Genomic DNA, 18,987 nt, shown 5'->3' on the forward strand with positions numbered 1-18,987 from the left:
TGGGGCTACTCTTAATTTTGGGCCATGGGCCTCCCCGTGTAGGAACAACGTTATTCAGGGAGGACTAATGGGGCTGGAAGTGCTGGAGAAGCTGGTCCCCGATTAGCCCCCGTCAAGGGACTGAACGGGTTGGGGAGTGGGGTCCCGGCCGAGCCCGCCGCGTTCGGCCTGACCGACTATTGTCACTAGATGCTTCGCGACGCGCGGTCTGAGCTCGCCGGTTCCGGCCATTGATCGGGTACAATCTCACTCGCTCCCTCGATCGACCGCATTAGTAGCATTGCGAATCATTCCGCGTTGCCACCACTGTCATGAGCAACCGGTAATTGATGTATCTAGTCTTACGCATCATAAGTCGGTGAAACGGCAACGAAGGAGTTGATCTCGCTGTTTTTTTATGCCTTGCTATAACCATTAATATCATGGATTTAAATGACAACTTGGCAGCATCACGACATTTTCTTGGACAATAAAGAGGAAATGATACAAGTGGTCCACCTTCCGTGAATTTTTAATTTATTTAATGTGATTCCTGAAATTTAACTTAATTGCAATGTTGTTCTCAAATTTTTAATTTATTCAATGCGATCCTTAAATTTTTGATATGTGTATAATTTAGCCCATAAACTAAATGATAAATGTTCGATATTATTCTGAACTTGGAATTATTGCAAGGATATTGGTCACTGAATTTTTTATAATTTAGGGACTGATTGAACATTTATCCTAAGTCATGAATTTCACAAACACGAACAAATTAAAAAAGACAAGCAATACATTGTATATCGTTTCTAAAATTTATGATCACATCAAGTTAAAACTAAATTTATATATGGTGTTACATATTTGACTAAATTTTAGAAATTATTTGTGTCATCATCTCGACATTGATGCCCAAGCGAGAACATGTAGAACCCATCCCACGCATCTTAACTTTCATATGGAAATGGAACCGCGAAAGTTCCAAGGAGAAAGCCAGTAGTACCTAAGACAGTAAAACGGCAAAAGTGACCTCGATCTCGGTGTTTTTTCTCTTCTATCTTTTCTTTTTGTTTTTTACCTTGCTATCACCATTAATATCATGGACAAAAAATGATAGCTTGGTAGCATCACAACATCAGCTTAGACCATGAAGAGAAAATGGCACAAAAAGGTTCACGAAATTTGGCTCAATATGCAATATTCCATGAACTTTAGATATGTTTAATAATTCATGAATTATAACTTAACTATAATGTCATTTTTAAACTTTTAATATATTAACTATGATTCCTAAACTTTTGATACGCTGCTTAATTTAATCCATAAACTACATGAAAAATATTTGATATTATTCGCCAACATGAATTAATACCAGGATAATCTTGAAAAATCAGATATACCACACTAAATTGAATATTTACTAAGCTCAAGATCAAATCAACAAATCGAAAGTCAAACACTGATAACGCATATTGCGCCACAATTCAAGGACACAACAATATCTAAGCAAGAACGTAAGAACCCACCCCATTGCGTCCCTAACTTTCATAAGGGTGGAACGTCACGAAAGTTCCAAGGAGAAACCAGTAGCACCAGAAGACCGCATGAAGATCACGTCACCCACTCCCAAGGCAATCGCCAACGCAATGGAAGGATAAGAAAATGCCCAAGTGGGGCCATCCAATGTAAGGTTGAAAGCCTCCATCCATTCAGGTCTCTCCGGATAAGCCCCGAATCCAAAGAGCACGATCCCATTGGCCACTTCGCGTCTTACTTGGCACCACTCCTTTCCGCTTTTTACCTCAATCTCATCACCATCCCATCTCCTCAATTCCACTCCACCAGAAGAAGAGAGACCCAGACAGACAGCTCAAGCTCAAAGCTCAAAGCTCAAAGCTCAACCTCCATCGATGGCGGCGACGGTCTCCACCATGGCCATGCTCAACGCCAAGTGCTTGGCCACCTGCTCCGCCTCGCAGCCCAAGCTCAACCCCACGAAGCCGTCCCCGCTTCTCCACCTTCCTCAACCTCCCGGGCCTCTCTCCTCCGCCTCCGCCTCCTCCCCCCCAAGCCCGCCCATACCCTGGCCGCCTCCGCCATCGCCGGGGCCGTCTTCTCCGCGCTCAGCCACGCTGACTCGGCCCTCGCGGCCCAGCAGATCGCCGAGCTGGCCGAGGGCGACAACCGCGGGCTCGCGCTGCTGCTGCCCATCATCCTGGCCATCGCCTGGGTCCTCTTCAACATCCTCCAAACTGGCGCTGAACCAGATCAACCGGATGAGGAGCTCCAAGGGGGTGATCGTCGGGCTGGGGCTGGGCGGGCTGTCGATACGGGTTCGGCCCAGGATGCGGCGGCGGCCGAGCTGGCGGCGATCGCCGAGGCCTCGGGAGCGACAACAGAGGGCAGCTCTTGCTTTTTGTAGTGGCGCCGGCCATCTTGTGGGTGCTCTACAATATATTGCAGCCGGCTTTGAACCAGATCAACAGGATGAGATCTCGGTGAAAGATGAAATGCAGCTAGAAAGGAACTGGGTTTTTGTGGAAGTGTAGCTGCACTCATATAACATGTACCGTGCCTTGTTAATGGAATTTTCTTGTCCCATATTTTTTTTTTTTCAAAATCTTGTTCATGGTCCATGTGCTTGAAGATGTAAAAATATGGCCATTAACACTACTATGTACAACGGTTTCTCCCCTAGGAGTCTCTTTTCATCCTCACTTTCTCATGCTCTTGTGATTTATGTAGATTTACTTCGAGCTTTGGACGCAGCCGTGCAAACTCCCAGCATTAGCAAAGTTCGATCTTAGGTCGAGTTTGCATCTCTGGCCCGTGAATGTAACGGAGTCTACTAGAGTGACTTTAGATGGACATTTCACTCAGACTACGTCAACCAAGTGGTGAAATTTAATGGAATGATTGTCTAAAAAGTTTTAAATTAATTGTTACTGCAGCTAAATCAGTCCTAAATTTTTTAATTCTGTTAATTTTAGTCGTAAATAAATTATCCCAAAATTAAGAAAGTGCCTCCATGGTTCCGACTACCAAAAATAAAAATAAAAAAGTTGACACAGTGTTGACATCCATTCGCACTTCAAGAATAGAGGCTTGATGTAATAGTAACTGCTGATAATGCCGTTTCCTCGTGAAGTACACTGCCCATAAATATAAATATGATCCGTTCTATCGATCGGCGACTGGTGTGTCATTTTGGCTATGTAAGAATGAAATCAAAACCAAAAGGAATGGGCGGAACGAGTGCAACACGCGACAAATCCGATGTCCATGACTGCTCGGAAGATTTTAGTTGAGGTAATATTCTATCGAAGATTCTCATATATATACGAAATAATAAACCGAGGAAGGTTTCAAAGAAAAACAGAGAAATAGACAGCACATGGAAAATACAAGGTGATCGACTCTGTAAAGAAGAACAGAATCAAAAGCTACCGACGGCAAAAGAGAACTTCCATTGGACCTTTTGATATCGGCGTGTTAATGCTGAAACTTCCAATTCATCATACTAATGACCGTCAACCACCCCGACTTTCGGGAAAATGGGGAGGGCATATATAGGCAGTGATTGCACTGCAGGAAAATTTCAAAACCGGCTGAACCGGACACAATGACTCCAAAAGAGTCGGCATCAGGACAGAGCAGTGTCGAACATGAGTATCTTTTCCAGCAAACGCGCTTTAAGCTAATTTTGGAAGTAATTGTGACGTAGCAGAAAATAGAGAATAGGGGGTGAAAACTGGCCCAATAAAAAACAAAAAATGTCAAAATCTGAGGAGGCTATGATGTATATGACTCAACCTCCAAATCGACCTCCTTGAGGTCTGCCTTCTATACCTGTTGTATTTCACAGGGCCACCTATGAATTGGCTTGACTATCAGGCACGAATTCAAGTGGTTGGCTTTCAGAGTCTTCAAGCTGCGATTGAGAAGCAGCTAGCTTAGCCTTCTTGTACCTGCTCGAACTCCTGAGGATCTTGTCAAATTTAGATCCTTCCTGTCTGAGGACCTATTGCAAGAAGAGCAAGGGAATGCTGTAAGGAAGCCATATCGGTAAATATGGAGGTGTGATCTCGTTTAGTGACATTAATTGCCATGCACTAATGAGATGGAAGAAGAATGTAAGTCACACGCTCACCATGCATTAGACATAGAAAACTGTGAAATCACTCAATAACAAAATGCAAAATGTATTGAAAAGCATCCAGAAGGACAATTTGAGATGGCAACCAATCTATACAAAGTTCCGTATGTTTTTGGTCTCTTCTTCTAAAGAGAGAAAGATCATGACACAGATCAGTTGTATGTACTTACTGTGATTTCTTGATGCCACTCCCAACATCATTTTTTTCTTAGAAGGTTCCTGGGGCAAATTTCACAAAAAACAAACATTAGCTATTACTGATTCCGGATAGTGGTCAGCCAAAGAGAGATTTTAGTAAATGGAACTCATCAGCTAGTTGATTTTATTTAACATGGCAGGCCCAACTAATTCCTGGGGAGAAAAAAAAGATTTGAAGTTTACCATCCCAAGGTGAGTCCAGATTTGCATTACTGTCGCCATCCGAGTAGTCAGATAACAACTTATCTGATGGTGTCCTGGTGCTAGCATCGGAATCCTCAATTCCCTCAGCTTCTGCAGAACTCCCACTGCCTTCATCCTCAAAATTGGGACTGATGTTTGCTACAAGCTTTTCTTCCGTTCAGATGTATCGACAACTTCCTCAGAATGCTGGTGAGAAGATTTCCTAAAGCCAGACGATAGCGGTCAACTCCTGAGCGTCTCTTGTTGCCCGCTTTAACATTCTTGGTTCTTTTCATGTCAGAACCTGATGCAGCTGACGTTTCACTGTCTTTCTCTAGATTAGGAGTAACAACGATGACTTTGGCCCCTGGAACTTCTTCAGCTCTAATCTTAAACTTATCCGATTTCGAAGACAACAAAGTCAGGTCTGTACTTCCAGGACCTACAGGAGGATTCTTCTTGGAGCTACCTGATCGCTCATTCTTGTCATTAGCTAGTGATTCTTGAATTTGGATGGAGTAGGAGTTACCAGTAGGAGATTTTAGTCCATCTTGCTGACCATTTGATACAAGTGAACTCTGCAAACTCCAGACGAGCTGCCATCAACAGTTGCATCAGCTTTCTTTCTTCTTTTGCTTTTGACCTTTCCAGCTGCTCTATTTTCTTTTGTCCCTCCATCAACAACAGAATTGTCAGGAGCCAAGGCTTCTTGCTGGAGTTGCCTTGGTGCAAAATAATCACTGAAATTGATTATGTCACTTTCATTCACTGCCCTCACATGATTGTTCACTTCGTCCGGATGGTCATCACTAGGGAGCACATCCTAATCGATCGAGGAGGGTTGCCCTCATTATTTCCTTCACGCGTATGTGATGAAGCTGGAGAAAAAGAAGATTCCTGGCATTAGATGGAGTGTAAATAGGATAAGCAACAAAGACCGATTCACAATAGTACCTTTCGCAGTCTTCATGTAACTGGAATGTCCATTATCAGTCTCATTCACAGTTGCACTAATGGGTAGTGGATCATTATCATGAGAGTCGGGATCTTCCATATCTACACTGCGTATATTCTCCACAGTTGATCTTCGTGATTTTTCTTTTCTTATTTGTATTCTCTTCAGTGCTTTCAATGATCATTTCTTTGTCAATGATTCGTTCTAAGGATTCTGCCTTAGTCCCATGCACATCAAGAGGCTCTGCAGCAGCAGCCCTCACCATTGTACCTCCCCTTGTTGGAGACAAGTTGTTTTCTCCTTTAGCTATATGGTCACCAATAGAAGATCACATTCAAAATTGATTGAGCAGGGTCACCCTCATTATTTCCTTCAGATGTGTGTGATGGAGCTGGAAGGAAAGAATACTCCCTGAATTAAAAGAGCGTGAAGAGGGACAACAGCAAAGCGACAATTTCCAAGGGAACATATTAAATACCTTCCATGGGCTTCATGTAACTAATATGCCCATTAGCAGTCTCATCCACGGTCGCACTAATGAGTAGTGTATCATTAGTGTTGGACTTTGATCTCTCACTTCTACACTGGGTAGATTCTCCACGGTTGATCTTCCTGATTTCTTTCTTCTCTTCTTTGTCTTCTTCTCTTCAGTATTTTCAAAATTTACCTTCTCAGTGATTTGTTGTGAGGATTCCACCTTAGTTTCATGAACATCAAGAGGCTCCACGATAGCTGTCCTCACTATCGTTTCTCCTTCACTGGCTTGAGACATATTGTTTTCTCCTTTATCTAAGCGGTCACCACTGAGGAGATCCACCTTAGTGATGGATTGAGAAGGGTCACCCTCATTATTGCCTTCGGATGTATGTGACGGAACTGGAGAAGAGAGGAGGATTCCCATAATTAGAAAGAGCATGCAAGATTGACAGCAACAAAGGCAACTTTCGGGTTTAACATTAATACCTTTCATGGGCTTCGTGTACGTGGTATGCTCATTAGTAGTGTGAGTGGCACTCATCATTGTTGGTTCAAAAGCATCATAGTTTTGACCTTTCGTCTCCATATGGGATAGATTCCCCCCAGTTGATCTTCGTGATTTCTTTTTTTTCTTCTTTGTCTTCTCTTCAGTGCAATCAAAGTTCAATTTTTTCTCGATGATTTGTTGTGAGGATTCCGCCTTAGTTCCATGCACATCAAGAGGCTCTATAGTAGCAGCCCTTGCTACTGTTTCTCCTCCCTTGCCTGAGACAAGTTGCTTTCTCCTTTATCTAGATGGTCACCGATAGGAGATCCACATTAATGATCGGTGAGGAGGACCACCCTTGTTATTTCCTTCAGATGTATGTGATGGAGCTGGAGAAGAGAGAAGGATTCATTGAATTAGAAAGAGCATATACAGGATCAACAGCAATAAGGGTAACTTTCTCGGGATTAACATTAATACCTTTCATGGGCTTCATGTAACTGGTATGCTCATTAGTAGTGTCATTCAAAGTGGTACTCATCGGTGTTAGCTCAAAAGTATCAGAGTTTGGATCTTTCATCTCCACAAGAGGTAGATTCTCCCCAGTTGATCTTCGTGATTTCTTTCTTTTCTTCTTTGTCTTCTTTCCAGTGCCATCAGTTTTCACTTCTTTCTCAATGATTTGTTGTGAGGATTCCACCTTACTCCTATGCACATCAAGAAGCCCTGGAGAAGAAGCAATCTTCACCATTGTTTCTCCTTCCTGGCTTAGACAAGTTTTCTCCTTTATCTAGATGGTCATTTACTAGGCAGATTCACATTCATAATTGATTGAGAAGGATCACCCTCCACTATTTCCTTCAGATGCATGTGATGAAGCTGGAGAAGAGAGGAATTCACTACATTAGAAAGCATGCAAACAGGATCAACAGCAACATTGGCAATTTGCTTGGGATTAAGATCAATACCTTTTGTGGGCCTCCTGTGACTGGTATGCTTGTTAGTAGTCTCATTCATAATCACACTTGTCACTAGTGGATCATTACCATCCGGGTTTGGATCTTTCATCTCCACACTCGGTAGATTCTCCACAGTCGATCTTTGCAATTCTCGCTTTTCTTCTTTGTCTTCTCTTCCAGTGCTCTCACTATCCATATTCTTCTCATAACTTGTTGAGAAGATTCCACGTTACCCCATGCACATCAAGAGGCTCTGCAACAGCCATCACCATTGTTTCTCCTCCCCTTGCTTGAGACAAGAAGTTTTCTTGGTTCTCAAGTTTTATTTCGGGATTCATCACCTTGAGGAACTTTTGAAGGTCGGCTAAAGATCTTCCAATTAAAGAGCTTTCAATGTGCTCGGTAAATGAATTGATGCATTTTTCCCCATCCGACTCCTTTAATCTTTTAGACTTCTTTCTTTTCTTTGGCGATGCTTTAAGTTCCTCAGTTTTGGAAGCAGCTACAGATTCACCAGTGACAATAGCCTTCTCAATGCCCCCAGCGACTTTACCCTGGCCAAATTCTGTGCATAACCAAATTAATACTAGAAAACCCATCATTAAGCTAAAAACTTCTCAGCCATAGAATGCTGAATACCTCTTTCGAGATTTGGCTCTCTGACTACAAGTGGACAAGAGTGGACACCATCTCAGCACTATCTCCACTATACTGTTTACCGGAATTGGCATCAAGCATCTCACTATCTACAAGATGAAATGGCAACTAGTAACAACATGGATTGTGATCTTTACTTATGACTGATATTTAAATTCCCGAATAAGTATGTAGAAAGGTAGCACACTTATATCAACCCAGTCGAGAAAGTAAATTCTTACCCTTTTCTTGGACAGTTTCTACAAACTTTTCTGTTAAAGAGGCCTGTTGAAATTCAGAAGATTTCGGGCTCTGAATGCTTTGATTGGGAGCCACAATAATTTCGGGTTCTCCAAAGAGTTTCTTGTGATCAAAGGCCAAACTATCCTCCTGAATTTCCATCTCATTCCCGATGGCCTTCCTAGAAGAAGGGTGACTCAAATCTCCTGGATTGCACACCTTTGACTTTCTCTCGTTCTTTTTCCTCTTCTTATTTCTTGAACCAGTCGTGACTGAGTCACAAATGTCCAAAGGTTCGGTAGATAATGCATTAGACATAGAAATTTCATTCTTCTGATTCATCCCTAGAGAGGGCAGAGGGGTCATTCTATTTTATGTCCGAAAATTTGCACCATCATTTTGTTCAACCCCCAAATTTTCTGAAGCAAGGAGAGGGACCAACCTTGTCACCATTTTGGTAGCTACCAGCCCTTGGTGATGCTGAAGCTCAAACCCAGACAGCCTTTTGGGCACAGTTTCAAGCTGGTCATCAGGTGCAGTATCAAGAAGATCACCAGAAGGTTTACTAGTGATTGCAAGGAGAACAGGTTGGCTGCTGGATCTAGGATCGAGCATGTTTTGTCCATCAGAATTGACACTCAAAATGGAAGCATCAACTGAAAGAAACCAATTCTTTTTAACCCCATTGAATGCACTTTTCACATGCATGGAATCGGCTAGATGATAAAAGTCTCCTTTGCGCTTAACCTGTCAGATTGATGAAAGCTCGTAAACTTTAAATGGAAGAAAGGTAAATAAAAACCAAAGGCCATTGTCCATCCTTTGTACACATACCTTTAGAGCATTAACATGTATCTCCCCCAAGGTTGGGAAGCATGCTTTGTGCTCAACCTTTATTTCTCTGTAAATTAGAAGCATTAACTGTCATTCACTGATTGAAACTATACCAGCACTTAATTTTAATAAGGAGTTGAGGCGAAACAAGCATTAGTTGAAAAAGAAACTGGAAAATGATGAACCTTGTAAAAGAAAACCATTTAGAAAATGCACAGAGGTGATTGTCTGAACTCATGTGTACAGCCAGAACTACGATATTAGTGAACCAAGATAATGCAAATTGATTAAGACTGCAAGAAAATGTGAGGAAGGTGGAAACAACGAGAAGAACAAACATGAAAACAAAAATTTTCACATACAAATAAAGATGTTTTCAAGCCTATATTTGCAGAGAGGACCTACCTAAATAAAAGCTTGAGTTAGCAAAACACACCCACTGGCCCTTCCCAAAATAAAAAAAAGCTCAACCCAAGCCCAAATGGCAATAATACATCTGCCCCGACAATCTTTGACAGCAAAAATGATCATTGCATGCATCCAATAGCATTTGATAATTCACTAGTTCTCACATTTCAAAAACGATTCAGTGAAAACAATTCAAAATTTAACATCTCAAAGATTCAAAGCTCGCCATCTCAGATAAGAAAAGGAGAGCTTTACGAAGTGCAGATACGCTATTATTCTTAAAAAAATCGAAAAAGAGCTCATCCAAACTCATTTCCAAATCGGTAGAACATTTCTCGCACCGAAAGCCTTGTAAAGCTCAGACACACAAACTCATCCGTCACGCGCAAGTCCTCAAAGCGAAAATGAGAACGTCCCAACGGATAGCGCCGCATTGCTATCGAAGAAGCATCGGAACACTGGTCGCAACCTCCCCACGCAGTCAATCAATTACAAAATGGGCCACCAAGAAAGCACCGCGATGCGACTCCATTCGCCGATAGGCACTCCAGATACAAACCCATCGAGTCACAATCAGCAAGTCCCCAACATTTCTCGTCCCTCCGAAATCAATTCCACCCCAACCCATCAAACACGAGCAAACGGCACGAACACCAAGGGATAAAGGAACGCAGGGGTGGAGAATGCAAACGGGGATACAGAAAAGAATGAAAAGAATCCGACTTACTTTTGAGGTCGGAGACGGTATCGGCGTCGGAGACGAGCATGGCCAGGTGAGTGCCGATGCTCGTGTCGATGAAAACCGCCGCCGCCGCGCTCCGGACTCGGACCCTCCATCGGCCACCGACTCGCTCGGCACTAACGCGTGACGACGACGGCGACGACGACGACGACGACGACAGAACACAAAGCCCCTCGCCCTGTCTCCCTGTCTCGGGGGGTTTAAGGTAGGGTTCTTCTCCTGCTCGCCGCGAATCGGTTTATATCCCAGATCCATTAAAAATTGAAGAGACGGGATTTTTTTTTTATTTTCGTTTTGCCTGAATAGGGCGGTGTCCGCCGCTGTGGCGCGAGCCCATCATTTTTCAGCTACACGTGTCCACGGTTGATAGGCCTTTTGACTTTCTTACATCAAATGTAATTGGGTTTTTTTTTTTTTATATATCTATTTCAGGAATAAGTGCTGTTTATTTAGTCCGAAGCATATCTAATAGGACTAATATCCCAAAAACTCCAAATCACGTCTCGTACAAACCGGCCTGAGCTGATATGAATTTCAGCATGAACTTGCTGTATCAATTTTGTTACTGTTATGCGCTATCCAATTTAGTGATCTCATTATAATTTTTTATGAAAATATGTCATGAACATATTAGATTGGAGTTTATAATGACCTAAAATTAGTTTGAAGGATAGACATTAATTTGGAGTTTTTGATGATTCAAACAATTATTTTGGATAATTTTATCACATGTGTATCATTTTAATGTTCTTCATAGTAGGGAAAATTACCAAAAAGTCATATTCCGTTGTCATTCTGTCAATTCAATACTAAACTTATTTATCTAGCCAATTTAATTCCAAATCCTTTTGAAAATTTGCCCATTAATCTATCTACTATAAAATTCTTGCATGAATACTAAATATCTTAGATGGCGTTAGTGATGTTGACGTGAACAATTTTTTTTTTTTCCATTCATCCTCTTTAGTCACAAGCCACCACCACGCCCATTGAGGGCTAGCCTTGCTAGTTTTGAGTGAACCTTGCTAGATATCCATGCTAATTTTGGTAGGCCTTTGTCGAGCTGGGTCGACCCTTGCCCAATTTATGTGAGGGCGGAGCCTGGGTAGCTTGCCTTTATGGGTGACCCTCATAATTTTGGTGGAGGCCTTTGTCGAGTTAGGTTGACCCTTGCCCGATTTATTGTGAGGGGTGAGCCTTGGGTAGCTTGCCTTTATGAGGTAGCTTGCCCTTATGAGGGTGACCCTCATAATTTTGGTAGGCCTTTGTCGAGTTGGGTCGACCCTTGCCCGATTTATTGTGAGGGTGAGCCTTGGGTGCTTGCCATTATGAGGGTGACCCTCATGGTGAATAAGGTTGGCCCTTATCAAAGGCTGGCATTTGTCGACCATCACAAAAGGATGAAAGAAAAATAAAAAAAGTTATAAAAATAATAAAAAATTACAAAAATTATCTAAGCCAGCAATTGGCTGGATAGACTACATTCACAAATTTTCAAAAGTTAAAAGATTAAATTGATCAAATTAACAATTTTATAAATCAATTAACACAATTAAAAAGAGATTTAATTTTTTTTTTTTTATAGTTATCCCTTTGTGGTATTAACTCCTATTTCATAAGTTATACTTTTCAATTCTCCTCCTTTTTCCACTCTAGCCAGAATCAATCATCGGACGATGCTTCGAATCGATATAAAGAAACAAGTAACAAAGCGTTCATGGACTCTCCGGTCAGAATAAAATAAGCATTTGTCGGATTATGAAATTCTCTCGAATTTCAAATGACTTATATAAATATGAAATTCGAGATGTCTAATACACTAAATGAAGATACAGTTCACAACATTTTCCTCACAAAAATGTTTTCGTCTTTGTTCTTCGCTAGTCGAGGGAGAGAGAGCGATGCAAATCATAAGACGAAAGAGTCAAGAACAATTCATCCCATCAAAGCGCGCTAACACAAAACAAACATCTAAAGCCATGGATTTCGAAGATCATACACTTTTGGAAAGACGAAAATCTCGCAGACAGAACAAGCACAAAGCTCTGTGCATGACCCGCACGCGAGCCATAGAGCCGAGGGATTTACGCACACTACTCGTTCTTCCTCGAGTCCTTGAGCTGCCCTCTTCCTAATGCCGAGGCAAAATCCCAGCCGCCATGAATCGATCACCGACTCCGGTAACAAGCCAGCAAACGCCCCAGAGGAGGAATGGGGCCAGTAGGGGGTGCATCGAGGTTCATAGCCAATCGACCCCAGAGCTGCCCGAGCATAGCCTTCTGGCGATGGCACAAAGAAAGAAGACCGCTTGATCGACGCCATCTTAGTGGCCACGTACAGTGGAACCTGCACGCGAAAGTAGAGGATGGGAATTATGGCACACGAGCAGCACATAACTGAGAGTTTAAATCTGACAAGATGAACTTTCAAAGACACCAGTGATGACCTCTAAAATTTCTCGAAAGAGTTCCAACGACCTGCCCCCCGAGTCAGATGTGTTCGAACGGATAAATAATGGAATACGACTCCTAATCATTGATGTTAATGCTTCTTAACAACATGACACTTACTAATAATTCCAGCAAACCATCGTCCATTCTTAGGTTTTCTCTTCGACAACATGTAGAGAGGCTCGTGGTTTACCCAGGTCACGTCCAACAGTTTACAGATTTAAACCATGTGCAACAATTCAAGTCTACTTTAAGACATCCACAAATTTATCAGCAATCTTAACATATATCGACGACAGAGAGGTTTCAACGTGCCACAACACGGCTCCATGACAAGTATGATTTCGTGATCAAGTAAAACCTACAAGCTTGTCAGATTCAATCTCCTTTGCAACAGATTTGGCAACCTAGAGTGTTCAACAGCAATGGAGACAACTAGGACAGATTTCCCATCATTAAGCTATGCAGTTCAACCGAAAGAAGCATTGGAAGATTGAAAAGTTTTAACAAGGTAGTGGTCCCTGTAGTCATCATGCTCAACAGAACCCAATGCAATAAATCCAGTTCAAAAAGCACATCATTTACCATAACACTGTCAAGCGACAGTGCAGATTTGTTGACACTGTGGACAGACAGCCAATATGTGCTTTAAACAAACATAGGTCATAACCGAAGCAAAAGTAAACACATCCTCTACATAATTGCAAGGCCAAACAAGTGGGGTGGATGCTGAATTAAGAAAGTGGGCGCAGGATTTCAGCATAAAGCTAAAAGTTGGGACAAATCAGCATGTCTAAAGAGACTTATTGATCATGGCAATCCTACCAGACCTCAGCAATAGCATCTTTTATTTATCTTCTTACGCTAAGCCTATAGCATGCTATTTAGTTGAGCCCTGAATACCATCGTCATGGACCTATATCAGCCTTCTGGATGGCCACCGACTCATCATGCATTAATTAAGTAAATGAGAACACAATGGCAACATCAAAAGGCAAATCCTCAAAAAAGGTCGTTTACATGTTTATTGGACATATTCATAAAGGCAAGACAACGAACAAACTGCAAAAGACACCTAATTCAATCCATGCATTCACAGATGTAAGTCGAGAGAATATCTCAGTGGCACCAACTAACCATTTTCTTTTTTATACATCTAGAAAGAAGAGAAAGACCACAGAAAAAAGGAAGGAAAAAAAACAAGCATGCAAGATGGACAGAAATCCTCAACGAAGAAACATAAACTAAGCAGAACTTGTTAAAAACATCAGTAATCATACCTGACACTGCACATCGATGCCGCTCTTCTTATATTCAACGTAGAGACACCTGAGAACTGATCGATGTACCTGAAGTTGAACATAAACAAAGAAAAACTCCCATCTCAGCATCAGAAGAGAACCCCTTGCATGCAATTCTATCAAATTTTTTTCTCGTTTATCCGCCATTACGGACTAATTACTATTCCAATCAAAACAAAGCATCGGAGATGAACACTTACGCCTTCGTGGCAGCATAAACAGAGTAAGAGTGGATCCGAGGGGATCACAATCGCAGCCCCGATCCAATATTGACAATAGCTCCCTTCTTCCTCTTGATCATCCCAGCCAAAACAGCATGGGTGACCTTGGTGGTCCCTTCCACATTGACCTTAATCAAGTTTTTCAGCAGCTCATCGTCCAACTCATGGAAGAACCTCGCGTACGGATATGACACGCCGACATTGTTGATCAGCACCCCCACGTCCAACCCCTCGATCGTCTCGCTGATCCTCCGGACGCCCGCGTCGATGTCCCCGGCGAAATCGACGACCACCGTCTTGATCTGCACCTTCCCGTACTTGGCCAGGATCGCGTCGGAGACATCCTTCAGCTTATCGGGGTTCCGGCTGACGAGGACCAGATTAATGCCCTTCCGGGCAATCTGGAAAGCGAATCCCTTGCCAATGCCGTCGGTGGGCCCGGTGATGAGCGCCCACGAGCCGTACTTCTTCAGATTCTTGGCGGGCCTGAGGAAACTGACGTAGACCCACTTGAGAACAGCGAGCGAGAACTTGAGAATCGAGATTGAACCGAGGGCGAAGAGGAAGATGACCCATGAAGGCTGGTTCTTGAGCTTATCCAAGAAACAGAGCTCCATTTCGGCGAAGCTTCAGAGCACGAGGGAGCGGATCTAGGGGCTAATGGAGAAAACTAAGATGTGGGTTTCGTCTGGAGGGGGAATTATAGGCGGACTGCGGAGGATTCTTTAACTTTTTTGGTGATGTTGGTTAAGGTTGGACGGAGGGAGGACGAGGGCGAGAAAACAGAGGAAGGTGTTAGGGTTAGGCAACCGAGGACGGAGTCGGGGGTGTTGGAGACGGATGGGGAGCGATTGAATTGAATGCCGAGAGAGAGAGACAAGAGAGAGTGAGAAGTTGGGTGAAGTAGATGAGCTGCGAACCGATGCAATCAAGACTCCTTGCACGTCTGATCAACAATGACGCTGGGCGACAGGGAGAGCCCTCCATCGATGCACATGCAACGAGTAAATCTCACCTTTGCCAATTGTCAGGGCCGTCGAATCATGTGCGATTCCGTATGACCAGGTAGTTGATTTTTTTTTAGATTTTTTTTTCCTTTCGACTTGTTGATTCCGTATGGATTGGGATGGCTGTAAAATCCGACCGCTGAAGAAGCTGAGATGCAAAGAGGGATGAGGCAAGGGAGGCTCTTCTCACCGGCCCATCAATCGCAGCAATGACGATGGGCATTCATTGTCCAAATGTGACTTTTTGTGCCTATCGTCTCGGTTAATTGCAAAGTGGGTACATTTGTCACGTGTTTCTCATGAGGTGTCATGTCGCGAAAGCCGTATTTCCGGAGACAACAGAGTCTAGATATGAATGACATAATTCCATACACGACGTTCTACGTTGAAAATTTTACAAATGAAAGGAATATTTTGTCATTTAATATAAATAATGTTTTCGAGTAAAGTTTGTATTTTCGTATGTTTTTGTCAATCGTTTTTTCTTTTTTTTTTTTTGGGGGGTGGGGGTGGGGAAGCCCTATTCTCTCTGAGATTGGGGCTGAAGTGAAGACCAAAAAAAAAAATCACGATAAATTTGCCATGCTTATTTTAATTATACAGTTGCCTTTAGCTTTCCCATACTTTTTCAGTCCAAACAAAAATGGAGAGAAAAATCTTCTTCCATCCCAACTTTCATTCATCCAAATTATCTCTCTCCACAAAAAAAAAAAATGTATATATATATATATATATGCACACACACACATAATTACATAAAATGAATCGTGTCGGAGGCGTATCTTGACCTATTCTGTGTTGAAAGCGAGCTTTGGCTCCAAAACTATCTAAACGTGGTGGGTCCCGGTCCGCTATCTTCTCAAATAAAGTCCGCCACCCTTTTCGTCCCCCCACCATTCTCACCCTCTTAATGAACCTGAACTGTCTCTGAAGAAGTTTCTGCTAGCGTCAGCAGTCAGCACCATCCCATTACCTTTTCATCCTGCTATGTTTTTAGGGCCTGAGAAACACCAAGTCGTTACAAGCAACAAGTTATACAAAGAGCAACTCTACAGTCCCTAGCAAAGCACCACCACGTGCACTATCCTCCATCACAATTTAAGCAGACTCAAGAGTGTATATGCAGAAAGCACAAGTAGAGATAGTTTCCTGTGATCCTAATGCCACTTTGCAACTATGGCAGCATCATTGAGCTGCTTCACACTAACACAGACATTTGAGGATACAAATGGAGTTAAAACCAGACATTGAATGCGGTTCAGAATCAGAAGCATTCCAGAAAGAGTACAACCGGGCAATTCAGATTACCTCTTCATGCAAAATCGATCACCACAATACTTTAAGACGAGTGCATAATGCCCCTGGCACTGAAGGTATGCCCTCCAGAGACAAGACTATGATGTTTCTGCTCCAACACAACTGGAACTTCCTTAGAAATGGATATGGAGTATGCCATGATCGAAAAGTTGACGTGCAGGCCAAGGTATGTGATCGTACACAACTGAACAGAGAGAGATGTAGAATTGAATCATATACCAAGAAAGATAGCCCTACAGCATTCGGTTGATGAGTTGTTTTTATTTCTCTATCAAGAGAGGGATGCAACTTTTTGTCAAGGTGATCAGATTATCGTTGCATTGCCTTCTAATACTTCCAACTAACTTCTGCTTTATATATCCGAAAGACATAGAACAAGATGCACGTGATGCACTCTGGACATATTTGCAAGCTAGAAGGTTTCCACGATCAATATTCCCAGAAGATATAAGGGACAGGAAGCGATGCCATTCCCAGAATTAAATCTCAAAACACCTCCAAATATTTCCATAAATATGCTCTACTGATTATCATTATCTGACACCAATCTGTACAAGTGCCTCCTCACCAAAACATATAATTTAAAGAAGAAAGAAAAAGAGCTGTATAGAGAAAACTAATGCTAATCAATCATCACTCTGAGACAAATGACTACGTATAGCAGTTGCCTACAGCATGCTTGTACTGAATCCTTTCTTATTCTTGGCTAACCTCAGCCTTTGCAAAGAGGGCCGATTCAACCGCAGCAAAACCACTTCTTCTGCGTTCAAATCCAGAATTGCAGGTGTCAACAAATTCGGCGTCTAAGGGGTTAACTTAAATGGGGCAAAGTGAAATAACAATGTGAGACAATACCTTAATGGAGTACTTGCGTTTATCGTTTTCCTTACAGGAACCACCGTACTTGCTCTGTGAAGTCACACTCTCAGCTGATCCTCCACCCTTCTTCTCCTCTCTAGCCTTGTTGAATATGACAGTGAATCCTTCGGCTGAGGCCGGATCATTCACGTCCCACTCCCCAAATTTTGGCAATGGCCGTCCCTCCTCCTGCTGCACATGACACAGAGAAAATCAACACTCCGCCTTTGCACATTACAAGAACTCACCAGGGGTTTGTGGAAAAAAAAAAAGAAACAGCTTTTTTGACAAAAGAGCATATTGAGGAAAATGTCTGCACTGTTTACAAGAAAATGAGCCCAAGAAATGTTCTCACTTGCATAATGCGCTATGGGTATCTGATGAGATCATTATATATTTTAAATATCCGCGATTCCATCATGTGCATCAAAACATCAGAATTCAGCTGAATCGAATAAATAACTCGATAAATTTTTAAACCCTGATCTTTCCGGTGCCTCCAAAACAAGTCGCAAGTGCTTAAAACTTACCCAGACAAGAGAAAGCCACGATTAAACACAGAGACACAGGCGTTTCCACTCTGAACTTAGAAATCGAAGAAATTGCAGAAAACAAATCGTAAAACGAGCCGCATTGCGAAACCCAATTTGCAATCCCAGCATCAACGAACCTATCCACCCCCGGCACACTCCGAAAACCCAAAAACACACGCGAAAATCGAAGAAACTGCAGAACCCAATTCGTTTCGGATCAAATGGCGACGCGGGCACGGATAAAAGAGAATCTTCGTACCGCAGACATGGCTGGAGATTCCTAGGCGAGTCGAGTACAGCACGGAAAAAGGACGCGAATGTGTACGGAATCGAATCGACCGACATGATCGAAGGGAGGGCGCGGAGGGAGTCGATATAAAGGCGAAAGCGGAGGGAGATTTCGCGTTCCCCCACGACCTGCACTCGTCTCCTACGCGGGGAAGGCTGGGAGCTCGCCCTCGCTTTTTCGGTTTCATCGTCTTCGTAAAAAATGGAAAACAGACAAAAGAAGGATGGGACGTTCACGAATGGGTTTTACGGAAAACTAGAAAGTAGAAACGATCCACGCGGTGATGGCACACGATGAAATAAAGATAAATCTTCTTCATAGGTGGAAATAAACGTAATTTAAAGAAGTGGTCCCTTGAATTAAAATCCATTTTAGTTTCGTTTCGTCAAGATATACAGATGATTTAATGAAGTATGTGGGTTGGGGTTTTGTTTTTGCATGTTGCGGAAAAGGAAATCCTCAAATAAATTCACGTATATGGACACTTCACATGTTACCCCTGATTATTACTACTCTGTAGGAAATGAAATCTAATGATACCCATCATCTGTGTTAATTTCCTTTTGACAAATAAGTATTTTAGGATGCTGGGCGGATCTACTTTTTTTGATATGAGGATCTACTCAAGAAAGTCATTTTAAATCGTTAAAATATTGTAGAATCGCATAAAGGTAGTGAAAACTAAAGTAGAAGGGTTTAAGGGTGCATTTATTTCATGAAAATAAATGAATTAAAATATATTCACCTAAAATGA

At 42.4% G+C, this 18,987-nt stretch overlaps 3 protein-coding genes, 1 long non-coding RNA gene and 2 pseudogenes across 4 annotated transcripts; 1 reads left to right on the forward strand and 5 right to left on the reverse strand.

The window, feature by feature from the left end:
• The first annotated feature begins 1,763 nt into the window (after nucleotides 1-1,763).
• LOC120290917 lies at nucleotides 1,764-2,538 on the forward strand (annotated as a pseudogene).
• Nucleotides 2,539-5,803: 3,265 nt separating this feature from the next.
• LOC120290312 lies at nucleotides 5,804-6,712 on the reverse strand. The gene is made up of 3 exons (XR_005548215.1): nucleotides 6,438-6,712; nucleotides 5,953-6,350; nucleotides 5,804-5,865 (listed from the first exon to the last, which is right to left on the reverse strand). It is a non-coding gene; the product is annotated as an uncharacterized LOC120290312 (long non-coding RNA).
• Nucleotides 6,713-6,750: 38 nt separating this feature from the next.
• On the reverse strand, nucleotides 6,751-7,196 carry LOC120290793. The gene is made up of 2 exons (XM_039307216.1): nucleotides 6,919-7,196; nucleotides 6,751-6,827 (listed from the first exon to the last, which is right to left on the reverse strand). Exons 1-2 carry the CDS (start codon nucleotides 7,187-7,189, stop codon nucleotides 6,751-6,753), a joined length of 348 nt encoding a protein of 115 aa, XP_039163150.1. The 5' UTR covers nucleotides 7,190-7,196.
• Nucleotides 7,197-7,600: 404 nt separating this feature from the next.
• On the reverse strand, nucleotides 7,601-8,639 carry LOC120290794. Its single transcript, XM_039307217.1, has 3 exons — nucleotides 8,276-8,639; nucleotides 8,085-8,143; nucleotides 7,601-7,951 (listed from the first exon to the last, which is right to left on the reverse strand). Exons 1-3 carry the CDS (start codon nucleotides 8,637-8,639, stop codon nucleotides 7,601-7,603), a joined length of 774 nt encoding a protein of 257 aa, XP_039163151.1.
• A 3,502-nt stretch (nucleotides 8,640-12,141) lies between these two features.
• On the reverse strand, nucleotides 12,142-15,434 carry LOC120289189 (annotated as a pseudogene).
• Nucleotides 15,435-17,032: 1,598 nt separating this feature from the next.
• On the reverse strand, nucleotides 17,033-18,436 carry LOC104433461 (protein NOI4-like). Its single transcript, XM_010046213.3, has 3 exons — nucleotides 18,204-18,436; nucleotides 17,409-17,603; nucleotides 17,033-17,313 (listed from the first exon to the last, which is right to left on the reverse strand). The coding sequence occupies exons 1-3, from the start codon at nucleotides 18,210-18,212 to the stop codon at nucleotides 17,290-17,292; spliced, it is 228 nt and encodes a 75-aa protein (XP_010044515.1). The 5' UTR covers nucleotides 18,213-18,436; the 3' UTR covers nucleotides 17,033-17,289.
• Nucleotides 18,437-18,987: the final 551 nt, after the last annotated feature.

Source organism: Eucalyptus grandis, chromosome 2, assembly GCF_016545825.1.
Source record: "Eucalyptus grandis isolate ANBG69807.140 chromosome 2, ASM1654582v1, whole genome shotgun sequence".
In the NCBI taxonomy this organism is placed as follows: domain Eukaryota; kingdom Viridiplantae; phylum Streptophyta; class Magnoliopsida; order Myrtales; family Myrtaceae; genus Eucalyptus; species Eucalyptus grandis.

Bases quoted from the DNA above. Each gene is read 5' to 3' on its own strand.
- LOC120290793 (XM_039307216.1), bottom strand. From the start codon at position 7,189: ATGGTGAAGATTGCTTCTTCTCCAGGGCTTCTTGATGTGCATAGGAGT. The intron at 6,828-6,918 runs GTATTAATGTTA...TCTCTTCTCCAG, and splicing joins TTACATGAAGCCCATGAAAG to CTCCATCACATACATCTGAA.
- LOC120290794 (XM_039307217.1), bottom strand. From the start codon at position 8,639: ATGACCCCTCTGCCCTCTCTAGGGATGAATCAGAAGAATGAAATTTCT. The intron at 8,144-8,275 runs GTAAGAATTTAC...TTCATCTTGTAG, and splicing joins AGAAACTGTCCAAGAAAAGG to ATAGTGAGATGCTTGATGCC. The intron at 7,952-8,084 runs GTGTCCACTCTT...GAATTTGGCCAG, and splicing joins GTGGAGATAGTGCTGAGATG to GGTAAAGTCGCTGGGGGCAT.
- LOC104433461 (XM_010046213.3), bottom strand. The intron at 17,314-17,408 runs GTATTGTCTCAC...ATTTGAACGCAG, and splicing joins AACGCAAGTACTCCATTAAG to AAGAAGTGGTTTTGCTGCGG.